Source organism: Selaginella moellendorffii, unplaced genomic scaffold (genome assembly GCF_000143415.4).
Source record: "Selaginella moellendorffii unplaced genomic scaffold, v1.0 SELMOscaffold_74, whole genome shotgun sequence".
Classification (NCBI taxonomy): domain Eukaryota; kingdom Viridiplantae; phylum Streptophyta; class Lycopodiopsida; order Selaginellales; family Selaginellaceae; genus Selaginella; species Selaginella moellendorffii.
Window position 1 is genome coordinate 282,057 of NW_003314335.1, and position 16,587 is coordinate 298,643.

At 49.7% G+C, this 16,587-nt stretch overlaps 3 protein-coding genes, 2 non-coding genes and 2 pseudogenes across 5 annotated transcripts; 3 read left to right on the top strand and 4 right to left on the bottom strand.

Moving 5' to 3' along the window:
• LOC112341003 (protein JINGUBANG-like) lies at positions 1-1,681 on the top strand. Its single transcript, XM_024660354.1, has 2 exons — positions 1-1,087; positions 1,154-1,681. The coding sequence occupies exons 1-2, from the start codon at positions 122-124 to the stop codon at positions 1,679-1,681; spliced, it is 1,494 nt and encodes a 497-aa protein (XP_024516122.1). The 5' UTR covers positions 1-121.
• Positions 1,682-1,903: 222 nt separating this feature from the next.
• TRNAL-AAG lies at positions 1,904-1,984 on the top strand. Its single transcript has one exon. It is a non-coding gene; the product is annotated as a tRNA-Leu (tRNA).
• An 18-nt stretch (positions 1,985-2,002) lies between these two features.
• LOC9658729 (probable protein phosphatase 2C 5) lies at positions 2,003-4,223 on the bottom strand. The gene is made up of 8 exons (XM_002986511.2): positions 3,761-4,223; positions 3,516-3,687; positions 3,306-3,456; positions 3,178-3,241; positions 3,013-3,120; positions 2,827-2,952; positions 2,525-2,754; positions 2,003-2,399 (listed from the first exon to the last, which is right to left on the bottom strand). The coding sequence occupies exons 1-8, from the start codon at positions 4,004-4,006 to the stop codon at positions 2,177-2,179; spliced, it is 1,320 nt and encodes a 439-aa protein (XP_002986557.2). The 5' UTR covers positions 4,007-4,223; the 3' UTR covers positions 2,003-2,176.
• A 733-nt stretch (positions 4,224-4,956) lies between these two features.
• TRNAW-CCA lies at positions 4,957-5,028 on the bottom strand. Its single transcript has one exon. It is a non-coding gene; the product is annotated as a tRNA-Trp (tRNA).
• Positions 5,029-5,097: 69 nt separating this feature from the next.
• Positions 5,098-7,696, bottom strand: LOC9659318 (annotated as a pseudogene).
• Positions 7,456-10,523, top strand: LOC9659319 (annotated as a pseudogene).
• Positions 10,524-11,080: 557 nt separating this feature from the next.
• On the bottom strand, positions 11,081-11,851 carry LOC9658730 (flavonoid 3',5'-hydroxylase). Its single transcript, XM_002986513.2, has 2 exons — positions 11,787-11,851; positions 11,081-11,721 (listed from the first exon to the last, which is right to left on the bottom strand). Exons 1-2 carry the CDS (start codon positions 11,799-11,801, stop codon positions 11,107-11,109), a joined length of 630 nt encoding a protein of 209 aa, XP_002986559.2. The 5' UTR covers positions 11,802-11,851; the 3' UTR covers positions 11,081-11,106.
• Between the last annotated feature and the right edge of the window lie 4,736 nt (positions 11,852-16,587).

The window sequence follows — 16,587 nt, forward strand, 5'->3', positions numbered from 1 at the left end:
ATCAAGTGCTGCCTGACAAACCAAAGAAAAGATTATCTCTCTAGGCGTTACTGCTTCCCAGGTACGATAGCTCCTTGACAAGAATTTGGAGAGTTCTCATCCATTTATTCTGTCTTTCGCAATGCTTGCCTCCTCCAGCTCACAGCACGGTCCAAGCTCCATCCCTGTGACAATTCTCTCCTCCCAACCATCGCTAGTCTCTCAGCCATCCTCCAGCCTTGCCTCCCAGTCAAGCTCGGAGCTCACGACGATCACTTCCGTTAACTCCTTGCCTCCCCGTCCGGCAGAGCCTCTCGCCATCGCCTCTCCATCACTCGAGAGAAAGGACAGCTTTAATTCGCAGCTAAGCTCCCCTTCGAGCAGCAACATCTCGGCCTTCATCTCCTTCGCTAGCTCCTGCCAGTTCCCTGGGATCCAGGGCGCCACCTCCAAGTGCCTCAAGGTTTTGCGCGCCCACCGCGGCCATATCACCGCGCTGGCCGTCTCGAGCTCCCGCCGCATCCTCTACACCGCCTCCGGCGCCAGCAGCAGCATCCACGCCTGGAGCATCCCCGATCTGGACGAGCTCTGCGTTTTCGATGGCGGCGGCGCGGTAAAGTTCTTGCTTGTCGTCGTCGATCCGCCGGGGCTGATCCTGAGCTCCCACCATGACCACAAGATCCGGGCCTGGAAGATGGCAACAACAACGACGTCCAGTTCTTCGTCAAAGGATGATCACGATCGTCGTCCTCGAAAGTCGACCGTGACAAAGTTTCGTGCAAAGCACGTCGCCACGGTCCCCACGGTGTGGAACAGGCTCGTCACTTTCATCCCGGCCAGGAACTACGTCAAGATCCGCCGCCATCGCAAGAGCTTGTGGATCCAGCACTCTGACGTGATATCCTGCCTGGCAACCAGCCCCGACGGGAGCCTCATCTTCTCGGCGTCCTGGGACAAAACCTTCAAGGTGTGGCGATCCTCCGACTTCAAATGCCTGGAATCGGTGGAAGCCCACGAAGACGCCATCAATTCCCTGGTATCGTCCTCCTCCGGCTTCCTCTACACTTGCTCCGCGGACGCCAAGATCAAAGCCTGGGAAAGAACATCCGCCATAGCTAGAAAGAGGATGATCACAAGATTCAAGCTTCTCGCTAGATCATCGTCATCGCACAAGCGATGCCGACACGCGCTGCTCGCCACGCTTGAGGGCCACAAGTCGGGAGTGAACGCCATGGTCCTCTCCCCGGACGAGCAGCTGCTCTACTCGGGCTCCTCGGATCGAAAGATCCTGGTGTGGGAGCGCGAGGAGAGCGCCAACCACATGAGCTTGCTGGGGGCGCTGCGCGGGCACAGGCAAGCAGTGCTGTGCCTGGCGGCCATGGGGGACTTCCTATGCAGCGGTTCAGCTGACAGGAGCGTTAGGGTTTGGAGGAAGAGCCCTGGCGGATCTCTACACGCCTGCATTGCGCTGCTCGAGGGTCACTTCGGCCCTGTCAAGGCCCTGGCCGTCGCTCCTCTTCTGAAGTCTTCCTCTCCGGGAAGAGCGGACGTAGAAAATGACCATGGAGCTGCTAGTAGCATTCATGAATTTGTGGTTTACAGCGGCAGCCTTGATTCCGATGTACGGGTCTGGCTAATTACCCCTGATGAAAACTTCCCCTCGGCCCAGATGACAAATCCACCCCGATTTAAATCCATATGATATGACATTTTTTGAAAAAATAAAAAAAGAAATTGTGTATAAAAGAATATACTAGCATATGCTACTTTTTTTAAAAAACATTTATACACAATTTACATGAATGGCTAGCGCGTCTGACTTCAAGGGTGCATGTTCGAGTCACGTTGGCTTCATGGTTTTGTTGGAAGGAATTTAGAAGAAATCATGTGAAGAACATAACCACGAGCCTTGATTATGCCTTAAGTTGAGATGGCCGAGTTGGTCTAAGGCGCCAGATTAAGGTTCTGGTCCGCAAGGGCGTGGGTTCAAATCCCACTCTCAACAACACATCCATCAACATCGTTTTATCGAGTAACAAGCAAAAGGCCTTTACTTAATAGATATTAACATTTTGGCTTCTAAAAGCACGTCCCACAAAAAAGTTGAAAAAATAAAAAGAGAAGGAAAAAAAATCACCTCTTTGTGGTTGATCCTCTCTGCGCTTTTTGTTGGCGCTTTGTTCTGTTACTCGTAAAGTCAAGCTCCATTGGTTTGCGATTGAAGCCGCTGCTTGCAAAGCTTGCCCTCCATGGCGTCCTTCTTGAGCTTGCAAGTCTTGCACAGGAACGGGCCTTCCCAGCTCTCGTCGGGGCTGAGCGAGAAAAAAGAGCCATCGTTCTCGTCATCGCTGCTCACCGTCAGCATCTCCTGGCAGATCGCGCATTTCAACACGCCCTCTCCTCCAGGGGCCGGGAATAATCTACACAAGCGCGAGAAAAGAAACAGTGTTAGCGCCACTATCCCACATGCAAGCGAAACAAAACAAACAAACGCAGAAAAACAAAGTCCATTCTGCCCAACTCCAAAATATAAACGACAACGAACCTGTCGGCGAGCATTGCAGAGCCTTCCTCAAAAATTTCTTCCACTTGTCTTCTGGTGCCAGCCGGCTTGCGCGTCAGCTTCGAGACGTTAAACGAGTGACGAAAGTCGAGGACTTTGAGAATCCTGCTTTGTTTCTTGGCGACTGGGGCAGTGGGCCTCACTGGCGGTGGTACAATATCCACGACCAAGCAAGTCGTATCGTCGCGTAAGCCCCTGCTGCGCAGCGCCTCCTAGACAAAGTTTGTTTGTTTCCGGCAGAGAAAGTTTAGATCTCTATCGGAGAAAAAACCAAACGACAGCACCTTCACAATCTGCTTGGCTGCAATCTCTGGGGGTAAACCCCGAGCGTATTTGGCGGCTTGCTCAGAGTTCAAGGCATCCCAAACGCCGTCCGTGGCGATGATCAGCCTCCCGCCAGAAGCAGGTACCTGCAAGGGAGCGGCAAACGCCGTGCATTGGAACAGAGAAGAGGAAATGAGGAACTCTACCTTGATTTGTTTCACGTATGGCACAGGGACAATAAACTCCCCGACGTCCATGTCACCAATGGACCTCGAAAGACAAAGCCCTCCCGGCCAACATCTCAATGGCCCAACCTATAGAGCTCAATCATTCAGTCCTGTCAGAGAAAAACACAAAAGAGCTTAAGTCACCTCGGCACCAGCTGCAGTGCTCAATCTCCCGACCTCACCACCACTAGCTGTAACTCGAACCCGCCTACGGCGTTTTAACGCGAAAGCATCAGCTACAGTACTCCAACGACAACAGGTAGCAAACTTACTCTTCTTCGTTTACTTCGAGACGGTGATCCACGGTCAGTGTTATGACAGCTCCCTCCGAGTCCAAGATGCAGCGCGAATCCCCGACCGAGGCAGCAGTGACTGTCAATCCATCGATAACTACGAAAGTCGCAGTGGTGCCCGAGGATTGCTCTAGAGAAAGGAAACGAGCATCAGTTTTCCTGAAACCATGTCCAAGTTTTAAAGACTACCTCTTCTTTGGAACTCCTTATCGGCCTTCACGAATCCAGCGACAAGAGCCCGAGGGAGAAGGGCTAGCCATTCCTCCCTGCTTAGCCCGGAAGGAACAGCGCCCATCACGTCGTTCACCAGGTTCTCCTTCGAGTAAATCGCCGCCGCGGCTCCATTGTGTCCGTCAAAAATCTGGTAGAAAGACTCCGTCAGGAAAAAAGAGAGAAGAAAAAACTCCGTCCCCATTTTGAGTAGAGCTACTCACCGCAAAAACTCCAAATGTGGATGATCCATCGCCGGGAACTCTCTGGCAATCGGTCTTGACAAGCACGAAATCCTCCCCCTTTTTGGACTGCGCCGCATGGCCATACTGCAACACGGGTCTCTCGACCCTCTCCGGCCTCACTTCTCTGCTTAGCAAGTGAATCAGAGACATGCTATCGGCCCTCTGGATGAGCGCTTCCCCCTGCCGTGTGGATTTCCGGGGCGGCGCCTCTGTATCGGCAGTCATCTTGCTCGCTTCCACCCCAAATCACTACAACCTGAGCTTATAATCCCGATTGCAAGCCCGGAGCGCCTGCATTGCGCCGAATCGCCCCCGCGAGAGTGATTTCCGACGAAATCCGGCAAAAGAAGATACGCAAACGCTCTCCCACCTCGAAAGCACCGCGCTTCCAGCTCGAGCTCCACCACGATCAGCTAGCTCCTTCCTAGAAACCCTAGCTCGCAGCGGCCCAGACCAACGGCCAGGATCGCTTGGACGCCCAGATGGCAAAGACTGACACGTCAGAAAAGAGCGCCTTCGTGGCACGTCAAAGCCGTTAGCGCGGGCCCCGCCACGTCATCCCGGCATGCCACGTCAGGTCAGTTATACGAGCCCGACGCGTGGGGCCATTTCTACGGTCTTTGCAATAATGTGGCCAGTTGGATGAGTATAACTGGAAAAATTGGGAATTTACAAGCTAGAGCTCTAAGATTCTTCCAAGATTCCATCCCATTCTTTCGAACCTTTTCTATCCTTCTTGTCGTGGCGTTCAAGGAAAAAGACATTGCAGGTCGTATGATCTTTGATTGAAACACACCACCAAACGAGTTAGAACTTACAGCTAAGATCACCAATCAATCGATCGGCCATAGATTGGTATATAGATGGATCTCTGATCATGGGTGATCCAAGCTTGTAGATCCACTGCTAAATCAAATGCTTCTGGTGGAGCCCAAAAAGAAAGCCTGTGGCAAAGCTTTTAGTGTGAGGGACAACAAGACACGCACTTCGGGTCAATCTAAATGGATTTCCATGCATGTGCCCGCCAGAGAATCTAGATACGCTTCAAAGGGTGGGATGAGTTTCTTAATGAATCACTCGCCAAAATGCTATGCCCAAAGCGGGCGTTTGCAAGAGGGGTGGACCAAATGGCCAAATGTTATGAAATCATTCACAACATCATGAAACCAACGTAATGAACCCGGCGTGACTCGAACACGCAGCCTTCTGATCTGGAGTCAGACGCGCTACCATTGCGCCACGGATCCTGATGTGCTGCAAAGTGTGGATTTCAAACGGAAGAAGCTCAGATGTATATGATGATGTCAAACCCACGCTGACGCTGTAGTGTTGACTACCATTGACTTTAGAGGGTTCCCGCCTAAACATTTCCTCCACTTTTTCTGCATTTACAAGCATTTTTCTCGTTTTTATTTGTCTATCTACAAGTTAGTCCCTCCCGCCTTTCCCATCACCTTGGAGTCAGCAAGCTCTGGAAGAACAAAAACGCAAAATCACCATCATCAACAGAGCAAAGAACAGAGATCTTTACCTCATCAATCTTGATGTCCCGGATAGGCGAGTGATCCCCGGGCGAGAGGCACGAATGCCGGATCCTCTCCACTTCGTCAAAAACCTCCGCCATGCTCGGCCTCGCGTCCTTCTCGTGCGCCAGGCACCGAAACGCGAGCTCCGCCATCCTCTGGATCATACACCTCACCACCGGGTTCCTGCACGCCTGGATCATGAGCGCCGGGTCAATGATCTCATCCAGGCAGTCGGTGGCGATCTTGCCGACCGCCAGCGCCGCCAGGTTGACCTCCCGCTTGTCGCGCGTGAAGTCAACCACCTTCATGCTAGTGATCATCTCCACCAGCACCACCCCGAAGCTGTACACGTCACTCTTGTCGGACAGCTGGAAGCTCTGGTGGTAGTCCGGGTCCACGTACCCGGGCGTGCCTTGCGCCGCGGTGGACACGTGGCTGGCCTCAAAGTCGGCAACTTTCGTCGTCCAGGAGAATGTTCGTTGACTTTACGTCGCGGTGGTAAATCGGCGGCGAGCGCGAGTGGAGATACGCGATGCCCTGTGCCGCATCCGCCGCGATTGCCACCCGGGTGAACCAGTCGAGTCCATCGCCGCGCTCCCGCTGGAGGTGCTCCGCCAGCGTCCCATTGGGGACGAACTCAGACCTCGAGGCAGCAGCCGAGGAGTTGGACGAGATTGGGGTGGCTGACGCTTAGCAAAACTTGAGAACTTGCTCGACCCCGTGGGAGCTTATGTGATTGATGCGCTTCACCGCGACGTCGCGGCCGTCCGGGAGCTTGCCCTTGTAGACAGTGCCGTGGCCGCCATGGCCGAGCATCTGGGTCGGGGAGAAGTCCTTGGTGGCGCGCTCCAGGTCCTTGTAGGAGAAGAGGGTGACAGCCTTGGAGCTGCTGGTGCGCGAGACGAGCTTGGCGAGCTGCTTGGTGCCGCGCATGCTGCGGAAGGTGGTGGACAGGCGGCGGCGGTGATGACGCGAGCGGGCGGTGAGCAGCGCCAGCGCGATCACCACCGCTGCTAGAACTGTAGCTCCCGCGAGAATCCCTGTTTCAAGCTCCACGAGTCAGCTCTCTCGATCGTTTATGGATGGAATGAGTGACGCTCAACCAAGAAGATCAACGACACCGCTCTTGTACTTGTCTAGGATGGTGCTTGAGCCCTTCGACAGCGGCTGGAAGATATTTGGCTTGAGGTCCTCTGCAGACAATGCAGGTATGACGGCCGTCATTTTCCGGCGGCCTCCTCCAAACACATTCCTGCGGTAGATGACGCCGCCAACCTCCATTCTCACGCTCTTGGACGACAAGCTGTCAAGTTTACCCAGCGCGAGTCAAAAAGCCCGAGCAGCCAGCCAAGGTTTGAGAAAGCCTGAAGCACCAACCCATTTACCGGGGCCAAACGGCGGGCGGTCGCCTTTGTCATAAACCAGAAACTCCGTTCTCACAAAATTGGAACGCAGCTGCGGGATTGCAAAATGATGAGGACTGAGAGTGTTCAAGAGTTGTAGAGTAGACCTTTCCAAAGTAGTTCCCTGTCTCGTTCTCGCAATGGAGATGGCGTAGTTACTGGTCTTGCTCTTTTTCCTCTTCCTGGCAGACAAGAGCTTGTACCTTAGAGCAGACGACAAGTTATATCATCCGGATGGAGAGAGTGAAATAGAGACAGTTACCTTGAGTAGAGCATGTTGGGCTCGTGCTTCCTGTAAATGTGGCACTGCAAATGGCCACCGGTCTTGGGGCCTGGGGTGTTGAGAAAGAGTCGGAGGTCCAACGAGTTGCCTGTAGCACGGAAGCTCTTTGTGCGCTGGATCGTAAACCGGAGTGATGCCTTGCTCAAGCAGGCGGCGTTCCAAAGGATCCTACACTTTACACAAAGTCGTCAAGGCCTTGGTTGTCAGCCACCACGGAGCGTATGGCTTCGAAGTCCCTGCAGCGATGGTATGTCCAAATCTCGCTTCCGTGCCTGTGAGAAGCATCAGATACACCGGAGATTTTTGGTGCTGTGGTTTACCTTGTCCGAGAACCGGCTGCGGAGGCTGTGTTGCATCACCTCTTTCCGTCTCACCGGCAATACCACCTTCCATGCCTTTTTACTGAAGCAAGATCATACAACATAAGATGGAAAATTGCGCGCGGCTCACCTATCGCAGACCATGGCATTCATTCGGGCAGGAGCTGAAACGCTGGACCTCGGGGAGAGGAAGTCATTGAGGGCGAGCCCTGGCAGTCAAATTAGAGGTGAAAGTTGGAAGAGCGAGGACAGCGCGCGTGCTCCTACTTGGAGAGATGTGGTCTTGGATGATTTGCGCTGGCAAGCTTGCTGGATGGATGGCCTCTCTCTCTCTCTCTCTCTCTCCCTCCCTCCTGGGTACCCTTTTGCCCTAAAAAAACATTCCCGGTTTTCGGTGCGCGGCTCCTGTGCACGCTCCTGGCTACGATTCCTGGCAAATAAACAGCTACGAGTGGCCCTTCCTACGAAGAGACGAGGCCACTCCTCGACTGAATCTGCGAACATCCAATGTACTCACTGTACCCGAGCTCCATCACTTCACCCAGCTGCTCAGCCAGGGAAAGCTTCTCCAGGTGAGCTTGCTGCTGCTCTCTTTCCTTGTGTCATCCAGCGCGCCTGGCAGGGCGAAGACCTGGATTTTGCCTACGACAGCATCTCCGCGTTTGAGAGCAAGAGGTCAACGCAGGAGGCCGTCTTGGGTGCTGAGGAGTCCCTCTAGGAAATCCGGTATCCTATCCATGATCCAGCCTCCTCTTTTTCTTGACTCCTCCCCCGTGTTTGTCTCCTCAGGAAAGGCACGCACTGCCTGAAAGAAGAGGCTTCCGCATTGCAGCGGAGGGTCCAGCTTCTGCAAGCACACATGGACTCGCTCACGGCCTACACGTCGTCGCTCATTGAAGGGCGCAGAGCCAGAGTTGCTGTTGCGTCCGCCGCGGGCAACCAGATGATGGTCGCCGAGGAGAAGCTGGCTAGTCGCAACTTAGAGGTGCGTCAAGGAAAAGCTGGCTAGGCATTCACAATTCACTCGCAGATGAACGCTGTTCTTGACAAGCTTGCCTCGTCCTCCAGAGAGCTTGCGCACTATCACTCGGGCGAAGGTGGTGCTTTGCTTTCTCCTTTTACGTTTTTCTTAACACGGTTTGGGAGCTGCAGAGCAAGGGATCTTTCTTTCGTTTGCCGACTTGGGTCATTTTCTGGTTCAAGATCAAGCCTGTACAAAGCAGCTCAACGAGTGGTTTGTGAAGCAGTTTGATGTGGTAAGCCACTTTTGTGTGCTTGCGAACACGTCGATTTGACGATGATGCTCACGGGTCGCAGGGTCCCTCCCGGTTAGTAGCCGAAGAAGGAATATCGAAATGTTCGTGGGTGACACTGGATGATCTTGTGACCCAAGGTAAACACGGCCGGCACAGTTGCTTTCTCCTAACTGACTAGCTCTCCCTCTTGTTCAGGAGACTCCGAGAAGAGCCATCACAGGCGAGTTTTGGAACTGCAGCGCCTCCGCTCTATGTACACGTCTTGTTCTGATCTTGTGCGCTAGCTGCTGTAACTCCTTGTCTTGTTCTCTGTGGAATAGGACAGCTTCGGCATAAGCGAGAGGAAGTGGATTGACGCTCAAGTTGAAAAGGCGAAGCAGCTGGCAGTGCTTGCGACTGCCAAGTTGCAGGCTTCCGCCAATCAAGCATATGTCCATTCAGATCTCCAGTCGTTAAGGTAGGCGGCATTCTCTATTTACGCTGCGTCGGTTGACGAATCTAGTGGCGAAGGCGGAGGAATGCAGAGGTAGGAGGCGAGCTGCATCCACTTGTTTTGAAGGAGGACAAGCTTCTTTCTGAGGCAAGTCTGAGTTTTCCAGGCCCTATGAAAGTCATGTTGCATGCCGCAGGCCGTTCCTTCTCTGTGTTGGGAACTCGCGCAACTTCAAGACACGTATATTTTACGAGGTGATCGCCCCGTTACATACTTTAATCTGTGGCTAAACAGTTGTTTTCAGGAGACTATGACGTCAAGGTCATGCGGCAGGAGTACTACATCTCGCAACAGAAACGGGTTGAGCTTTCAATCAAGTTGATGATCCCGCGTTGTTGTTTTTAACGAGTTTTGGTGCGGTGCCTGCTATTTCATCAGCCACTTGGTCTGCCAACTCGCTCGGCATCGTTTCCTTGAGATCGCATGCCACCTTGAGAGGAGGTCCATGAACGGCGCCTTCGAGCTGCTGAGGGCAATAGAGTCAGAGCTGGACGGATACACCCAGGCTACCATCGGGCACATTGTAAGATCGGATCGCGAATAGAGTAGTGCCATTTCCTGACCTGTTTCACGCGCCTTCTCTTTCTGTGGTTTCTCAGGACCGGTCCTATCACTGTCGCAAGCGGGTGCCGAAGCACAAGAGCATGGCGCTGTGGATGATCACGACACTTTTCTGCATCGCGTTAGAGACGTCTTGAACATATATATATACATGTAAGGCTGCTCCGCAAACGCGAAAGGGACTCATGCCTGGCTTTACAGATGAACAGGGAGCCATTCCAATCTGCGTGTCGGTTCCCGGTCTAGTGCAGCAGGTTAACAACTTGCAGGCTGAGTTGCAATCCCTGCAACTGGAGCTGGACAATTCCGAGGACAAAGCGAAATGCATAAGCGAGCTGTGAGTTGTTTGTTATCTATCATCCCAGGTGCCACGTCAATCTAATGCTCGTCTTGTTCTTGTTGCAGCCTGACCATGATCAGAAGAATGCAGCAGCTTCTTTTTGCGTCATCGACGTCTGCGCAACCAATTCGTAACTCCTTGGGTATGCAAACTCGCCCCCCGCCCTGCTCGTGCTAACACTCGGTTTCGTGCTGCGCCGCCGAACAGCCGTTGATGAAAGAGCTGGCGGACATGGAAAAGGTGAATTCCCAGCTGTCGTCGGCAATAGAGGAAGTCACCCGCGAGCACCGGGAGAAGGCAGAGGTACGGGCAGATTTTACAAGGCCTCACCGTTCGTTAATTCCATTGCACGCAGATTGTCAAGCACCACCCGCACGAGGTTGGCAGGGAGAAGCAGGTGTTTGTCAACTTTTTCTGTGCTCCTGATCGGCTGCGTAGCCAGGTAAAGGGAGCTGGCGGCAAGGGTCAAGTCTCTGCAGGCTTAAGCCTTCAAGCTGGTGTCTGTTTGTTTTCATCAAGAGCAATCGTCCACGAGTGCAATCGAATGCCCGCCTCTTCCATGTCACCGGTGCAACTAGAAGAAATTCTCATCTTTTGTAATCTTCCCTTCTCGTCCTGCGCAGGCTGCTCCTTATTAAGAGGGACACAGGTAACATCTCTCCGTCGCTGGAACAAGTTCCGGATCGTTCTCGAGGCCACTTTACTTGACTTGTGGTCATACAGAGTGGAGCAGTGCTGACCAGCCCTGTCCAAGAAACTAGATCTTTCTCCGGCAATGCCTCGAAGAATTGATGAAGATTCCCCGCGCGAAGATGAGCAACGAGCATGATGTTCAGGGATACAGTGTCCTGCTCCGGTATCGAATTGAAGGTCCGCCGCTACAGGTAGGATTCTTTTAGTTTCAAGACACATTTCTCTTATCGTTTGAAAAACTGCAGTACAAAATCGATGTGAGCTGAAAGATCATCAAAAAAAGCTATCAGGAAGCTCGGTTTGAGGCATTTCTGCTTACCATCTCCAAAGTTTGCAATTGATCTCGGCTCCTAGCAGCCCGAATCTGTCGAAGATGACACATCCCAACACGGTCGCTACACTTAAAACTGGAAAATTTTTCCCCTTTTGCTTCAATTTTAGCATGCTTTATTAATAGTACGCCGACTCGTCCAAGCGGGGATGGCCAGAGAGATTGATTTTGGAGGCAAGCTTGATTGAGAGAAGTCCCTTTGCAGTCTCCAAGCTATTTCCATCCTGTCGCTTCCATTCAAACGAGTGGAGAAGAGTTGCCACAACCAAAGGGATAGATCTCATTGCCAATGGGTAACCGACACAGATCCTCCTCCCAGCCGAGAACGGTATAAAATGGAAGTGATTACCGGCGACATCGTAATCTGAGTTGATAAAACGCTCGGGCAGAAACTCCTCAGCACGATCCCAGCAAGCCGGATCTCGTCCGATGGCCCACATGTTGACGAGAACTTTGCAGTTGGCTGGCACTGTGTATCCAGCGATACTGACAGGCTTTGGGTTGGCGTGAGGAATCCCAAGAGGACCCGGTGGATGCATCCTCAGTGTTTCCTTGACAATTCCTTGCACGTACGGCAGCTTTACCAGATCTTCTTCACGTACAAGCCTCTTTCTCCCGACAACAGCGTCAAGTTCCTGCTGGGCCCTTTGTATGATATGCGGATGATTCAGCGACTCGGCGATGGAGAATTCAGCCACGTTTTGGGAGCTTTCTAATCCAGCAGTGATCATATCCTGTCATCACCATGGAAAATAATATGAAATAAATAAATGAATAAAACGTCAAGACGAAACATTACCATTAACAACGCCATCACAGAAGCCTCTGATACGCCATCATCATCTTTGAGGGTCAACAAGACATCCAGAATGTCCCGAGCCTCCTGTCCTTCCTTTCGTGTGCCGTTGCGCTGTTCTATTATCTCACCAAGGACTTTCTTGATGTCTGGCAGGATCTCCTTCTTCATGATTTTATAAATTCCATGGAGGTCGAGCCAGTCCATAAGAGGGAACAGCTCACCAATATTTATTAGTAACGATAAGCTGGCCGTTTTCTCCACTAGACCCACAACTGTTTTAGCAGCCTCCAGCTTTTGTCCGAACAGCATGAGGCAGATGACGTTCGTATTGTATTCTGCCACCAAGTCTCTCAGCTCGACCGAATTACCGCTGTCAAAGGATGTTTTGATAGAGCGAATGATTGAGAGCAGCTCCGTCTCGCGTTGTCTTGCTGAAATGTTGAGCTTGGAGGATGTAAACATATGTGTAGTAGAGACTTTTCGTAGCTTCTTCCAGGAGTCGCCATAAGGTGCAAAGAGGAGATCTTTGTACCCCAAACTGAACAAGCGGAAACTCCTTGTGTCTGGCCTGTAGGCAAACTCAACATCGTGGGTCTGGAGCACTTCCTTGGCCATGGCGGAGTTGTTGGCCACTAAAAGGTCGCACATACCGACTTTTAAATAGATGAGGGGACCATACTTCTTGCTAAGATGTATGAAATGCTCATGCAGAGGTTGCTTCAGAGAGAAAATGCTACCAAAGAGAGGGATAGACAATGGTCCGGGTGGAAGCCTGCCTTGAGGCTTACGGAAGCTCATAAGCCATGTGCAACTCAAGGCGAGAATGCAAGAAGCTATCACAAGATCCAAAAGCTCCATCTTGATCAGTGGCAGGGTGCGGGCATGGATCTTGCATTGTATTTAAACCATGAGCCAACGTGATGCGAATGGTTGTTGCTGAGCCCATTGTTTTGGGGCCCGATGAATACTATGAGACTGCCTGACCAGCTCATGAAACCTCTCTACAACCTTCAGTCAGGAAATTTCCTGCGTTCAAACGCAGGGTTTACTGACTTTAAAAGCAACAACCACTCGCATCAAGTCTGCTTTGTAACTTAGACCATGGTGGCATGCTTGTGTGGAATGACTGCCCACACTTTTGGCTAGAGATTGAGACATTCAGAAGTTTGTTTCGAAGTTTTTGTGAATCTTTTTAGGGTCCAGATGGTGAAATGAAGTAACAATAGGTCAACCAGTCAATTGTACTTTGTTGGGTGTAGACTTGAATCGGCTCCTTTGTTTTCTAGCTACTTTCTTAACAGCATCGTCTTTAGAACAGGGGCCCAATGAATACATTAGAGCAAAAGTGTGGCTTGGATTTGGAGACTGGGGCCACAGGTATTAACCAGTCCAGGTCAACAACAGTCTTCTCTCTACACCTTTCAGTCAGGAAGCACATCAAGTCTGCTTTGTAACTTAGACCATGGGGCATGCTTAGGTGGAATTATGACCGCCGATACTTTCGGTATTCAGTCCTAGAGATTGAGACATTCAGAAGTTTCTGTGAATCTTTTCGGGGTCCAGATGGTGAAATGAAGTGAGTCAAGATAAAGTGACTTTGTGAAGTGCGTCTGCACTCTTAGTTCTTCTCATTAGTGGAGGAAGCCCGTCTTTACTTTATTGGGTGTAGACTTGAATCAGCTCCTTTGTTTTCTGATCAAGAATCTTAGCTACTTTCTTAACAGCACCCTCTTTAGAACTGGCAATTGTTTTGCAATGAATACTTTGTTGCACATTACATTACAGCAAGATTGTGGCTTGGATTGGAGACTGGGAGAGTTTTTCCCACATTCGGACTATGAATATGCCACAGGTATTAACCAGTCCAGGTCAACAATAGTCTTCTCTCTGTCAGGAAAGTCTACTGACTTTATAAGCAACCGCTTTGAGACCATGTTGACATGCTTATGTGGAATTATGACCTCTGACACTGTCAGTATTCAGTTCTAGAGGTTGAGACATTCAGAAGTTTCTGTAAATCTTTTCAGGGTCCAGATAGTGAAATGACGTAAGAAACAATAGAGAAGAAATATTTTAAATAAAAATAAATATCAATAGAATTTACAGAAAAAATTTTAAACGATTATAGGGAAGCCACGTCATTGAATATTCTAATATGTTTACAAGAATACATTTTTCAATTTCTATATTAATTTATGTGGGAAGGCTCAACATCACCTTTGGTACCTATGATATTCCTTATAACGGTCTGCATGTCATCGCCGGGAAGCTTGAGTTCATCTCGTGATTCCTTGATACCATTTGCATAGACCAAGCGGGCTGTACGTGCAGTCTCAAATATAATTCTTCTCACTAGCTGAGGAAGCCCGTCTTTACTTTGCTGGGTGTAGACTTGAATCAGCTCCTTTGTTTTCTGATCAAGAATCTCAGTTACTTTTTTAACAGCATCCTCTTTAGAAGTTTCTGGACAATAATTGAGGTAAGCTGTGATGCTAGAGATGCTCAGGCCATTTTCCATCTCAACCTGCATATATAAAGCTGTAACATGGTAGATCGAGTTGGCACCAGGGCTTACCTTATATGTTGCAAGATCATTTGATAATCTTATAATATCACAAGTCAGCTCCATTTCTTTGCAATTTGAAGCTCTTTCCAGCGTTTCCAGGTCCATGTCTATTCCGCAGAATGGCAAAGAACAGATTATTACGGCTGGAATTCCAGTTCTTGGCCTTGACTTTTTCAGGTACTCTTCAAGTGTAGGCATGCTAGTATTGCCCCTCTGCGTGACTTCACCAACCACAGACTTGGCATACACTGCAAACTATAACCAATGGACCAAATGTCAAGCAAAATATAGTACATGAGCTGTATGTACCTGGCGTGAGATTATTCCGCTCGTGGAAACACATGCTTTCGATGCTTCTTGCATGAGCTCATTCAGTGTGGTGTATACAGCATGATAAAATGACTTAGCGTCATCAGTCAGCTTTGTCGCTGAGGGATCATCCCATCTTCAGAAACAGTCATGCGTTAATCAATAATCCATCAAGACCTACCGTACCTCTCTATTGATGCAACTAGCTCTTGATATTCTCTGGCATCCAGAAAATGATCGGCAAGGTCGTCACAAGCAACAACAAGACATGCTGCTTTAGTGTACGCAAGCCTCATAGCAGAAAGCTCGGGTTCAAAAATATAAGCAGCGATTTGAAAGTGAAGCCTGTTCACCAGGTGGTCTGTCAACTTCACCCGCTTGCTTGTGAATGAAATTCCAGTGCTGGACCACCATCTGTTTATGAAAATGCAAGTGTCGAAATATTAGAGAGAAAAAAAGAAGCAAGCATACCTGGATAGTTCAGCAGTTTCATCTTGCAGAACTGATCTGCAAAAGTCGTAATCTTGTTTCGCCATTTCCAGAAAAGCGGCATTGTTGACATTAGGTAGCCTGCACTTATACATTATTGTGATATGCATGTGTGTGTAGAGGGGAGTGCACCTGTAAATGGTTTTTGCTATCCATGAGTCATCTGTCCCGTACTTCGATATGTAGGACTTCGCATACAGCCTTGGAGGGCATGAACAAAAGGCATTGTTCAGCTCGAAAGTCACCTGTAAATGCATGAATATTGATTAATAGAAATATATGTTATACCTCGCCAGAAAGGTCATTTTTAAAAGCCCATTTGTCCAAACCGTGGTCATGGAGGTGTGAAAGATACTGCTGTGAATAAGCATGGGCTTGATCTAGTATAGCCTCTTTTGGATATGCTACTTGAGAAGCTCTGAACAATGAGAAGACGTCAGATATTCCATGACTCCGTTCCCCAGAGAAGCAAAAGAACTTCCCATCTTTCATGAAGTTTGTGAAGACGTCTGTAACACATATGCACTTGTTAGAGTCAAACTAGCTGTAATAGCCAAATCATACCAGCCGACACGTCATAGCCGTTCAATCTGAGAAGTCTAAATCCCATACCTGAGCAATCTAGCTCAGGTACAGAGACGTTTCTTGCCCAGCCAATGCCCTTTTTATCGTCCCAGTACCTGAATCATAATATATAAAAATAAATGCCAAAATATGCCTTTAGCTACCTGTAAACATAGTCAAGTATCTCCTTAATCTCTTGTTTGAAGAAACGATCGATGCCTAGGCGTTGAAGGGTGTCAACCACCCACAGACGTTCAAACATGTCCAATGGATAAAAATCGGGCACTGTATAAAGGTAAATGTATATATGTGCATGCATGAGATAATTAATTACCTGCATTCTTGTGCAGTTTGACCAAGTTCCGCAAGTACGTGAGGCATTTTTCATCTTTGGTGTGGAGGTACACGCATGCTGTAGAAGAGGGTGACGTTAAAAAGGATCCGTCTTCTGACTGCAATGTCAAGATCTGCGTCCAGTCAATACATTCTTGCAGCCCTTCCAGGGAAAAAAGCACTGTGGTTGGAGCAGAGTGTATGGTATCGAGCGAGATTCTAAAACAGGTCTTGTGAACCCTGTGGAAAAATATAAAAACACAGTTCTTACCCTTTAAGTTTAGCTTCCCGTAGTTCTTCTAGAAGTTGTATGAATAGATGGTTACTTGGAATGCGTAAGCCTTGGGATTTTGCTTCCTCAACCATCGGAGGAAAGATAAGTTCGAAACCTACAAGCAAGTCCCCCTTGTCTTCCTTCAGCACATTAATGTTTCTGGATGAACTCCAATCCTACAGAAGTATAGTGTTAATACAGTACTAGCCAAGATATTGCTTTTACCAGTAGCAATGACGTCGTCATGTATGTTCCATGTCTTGAGT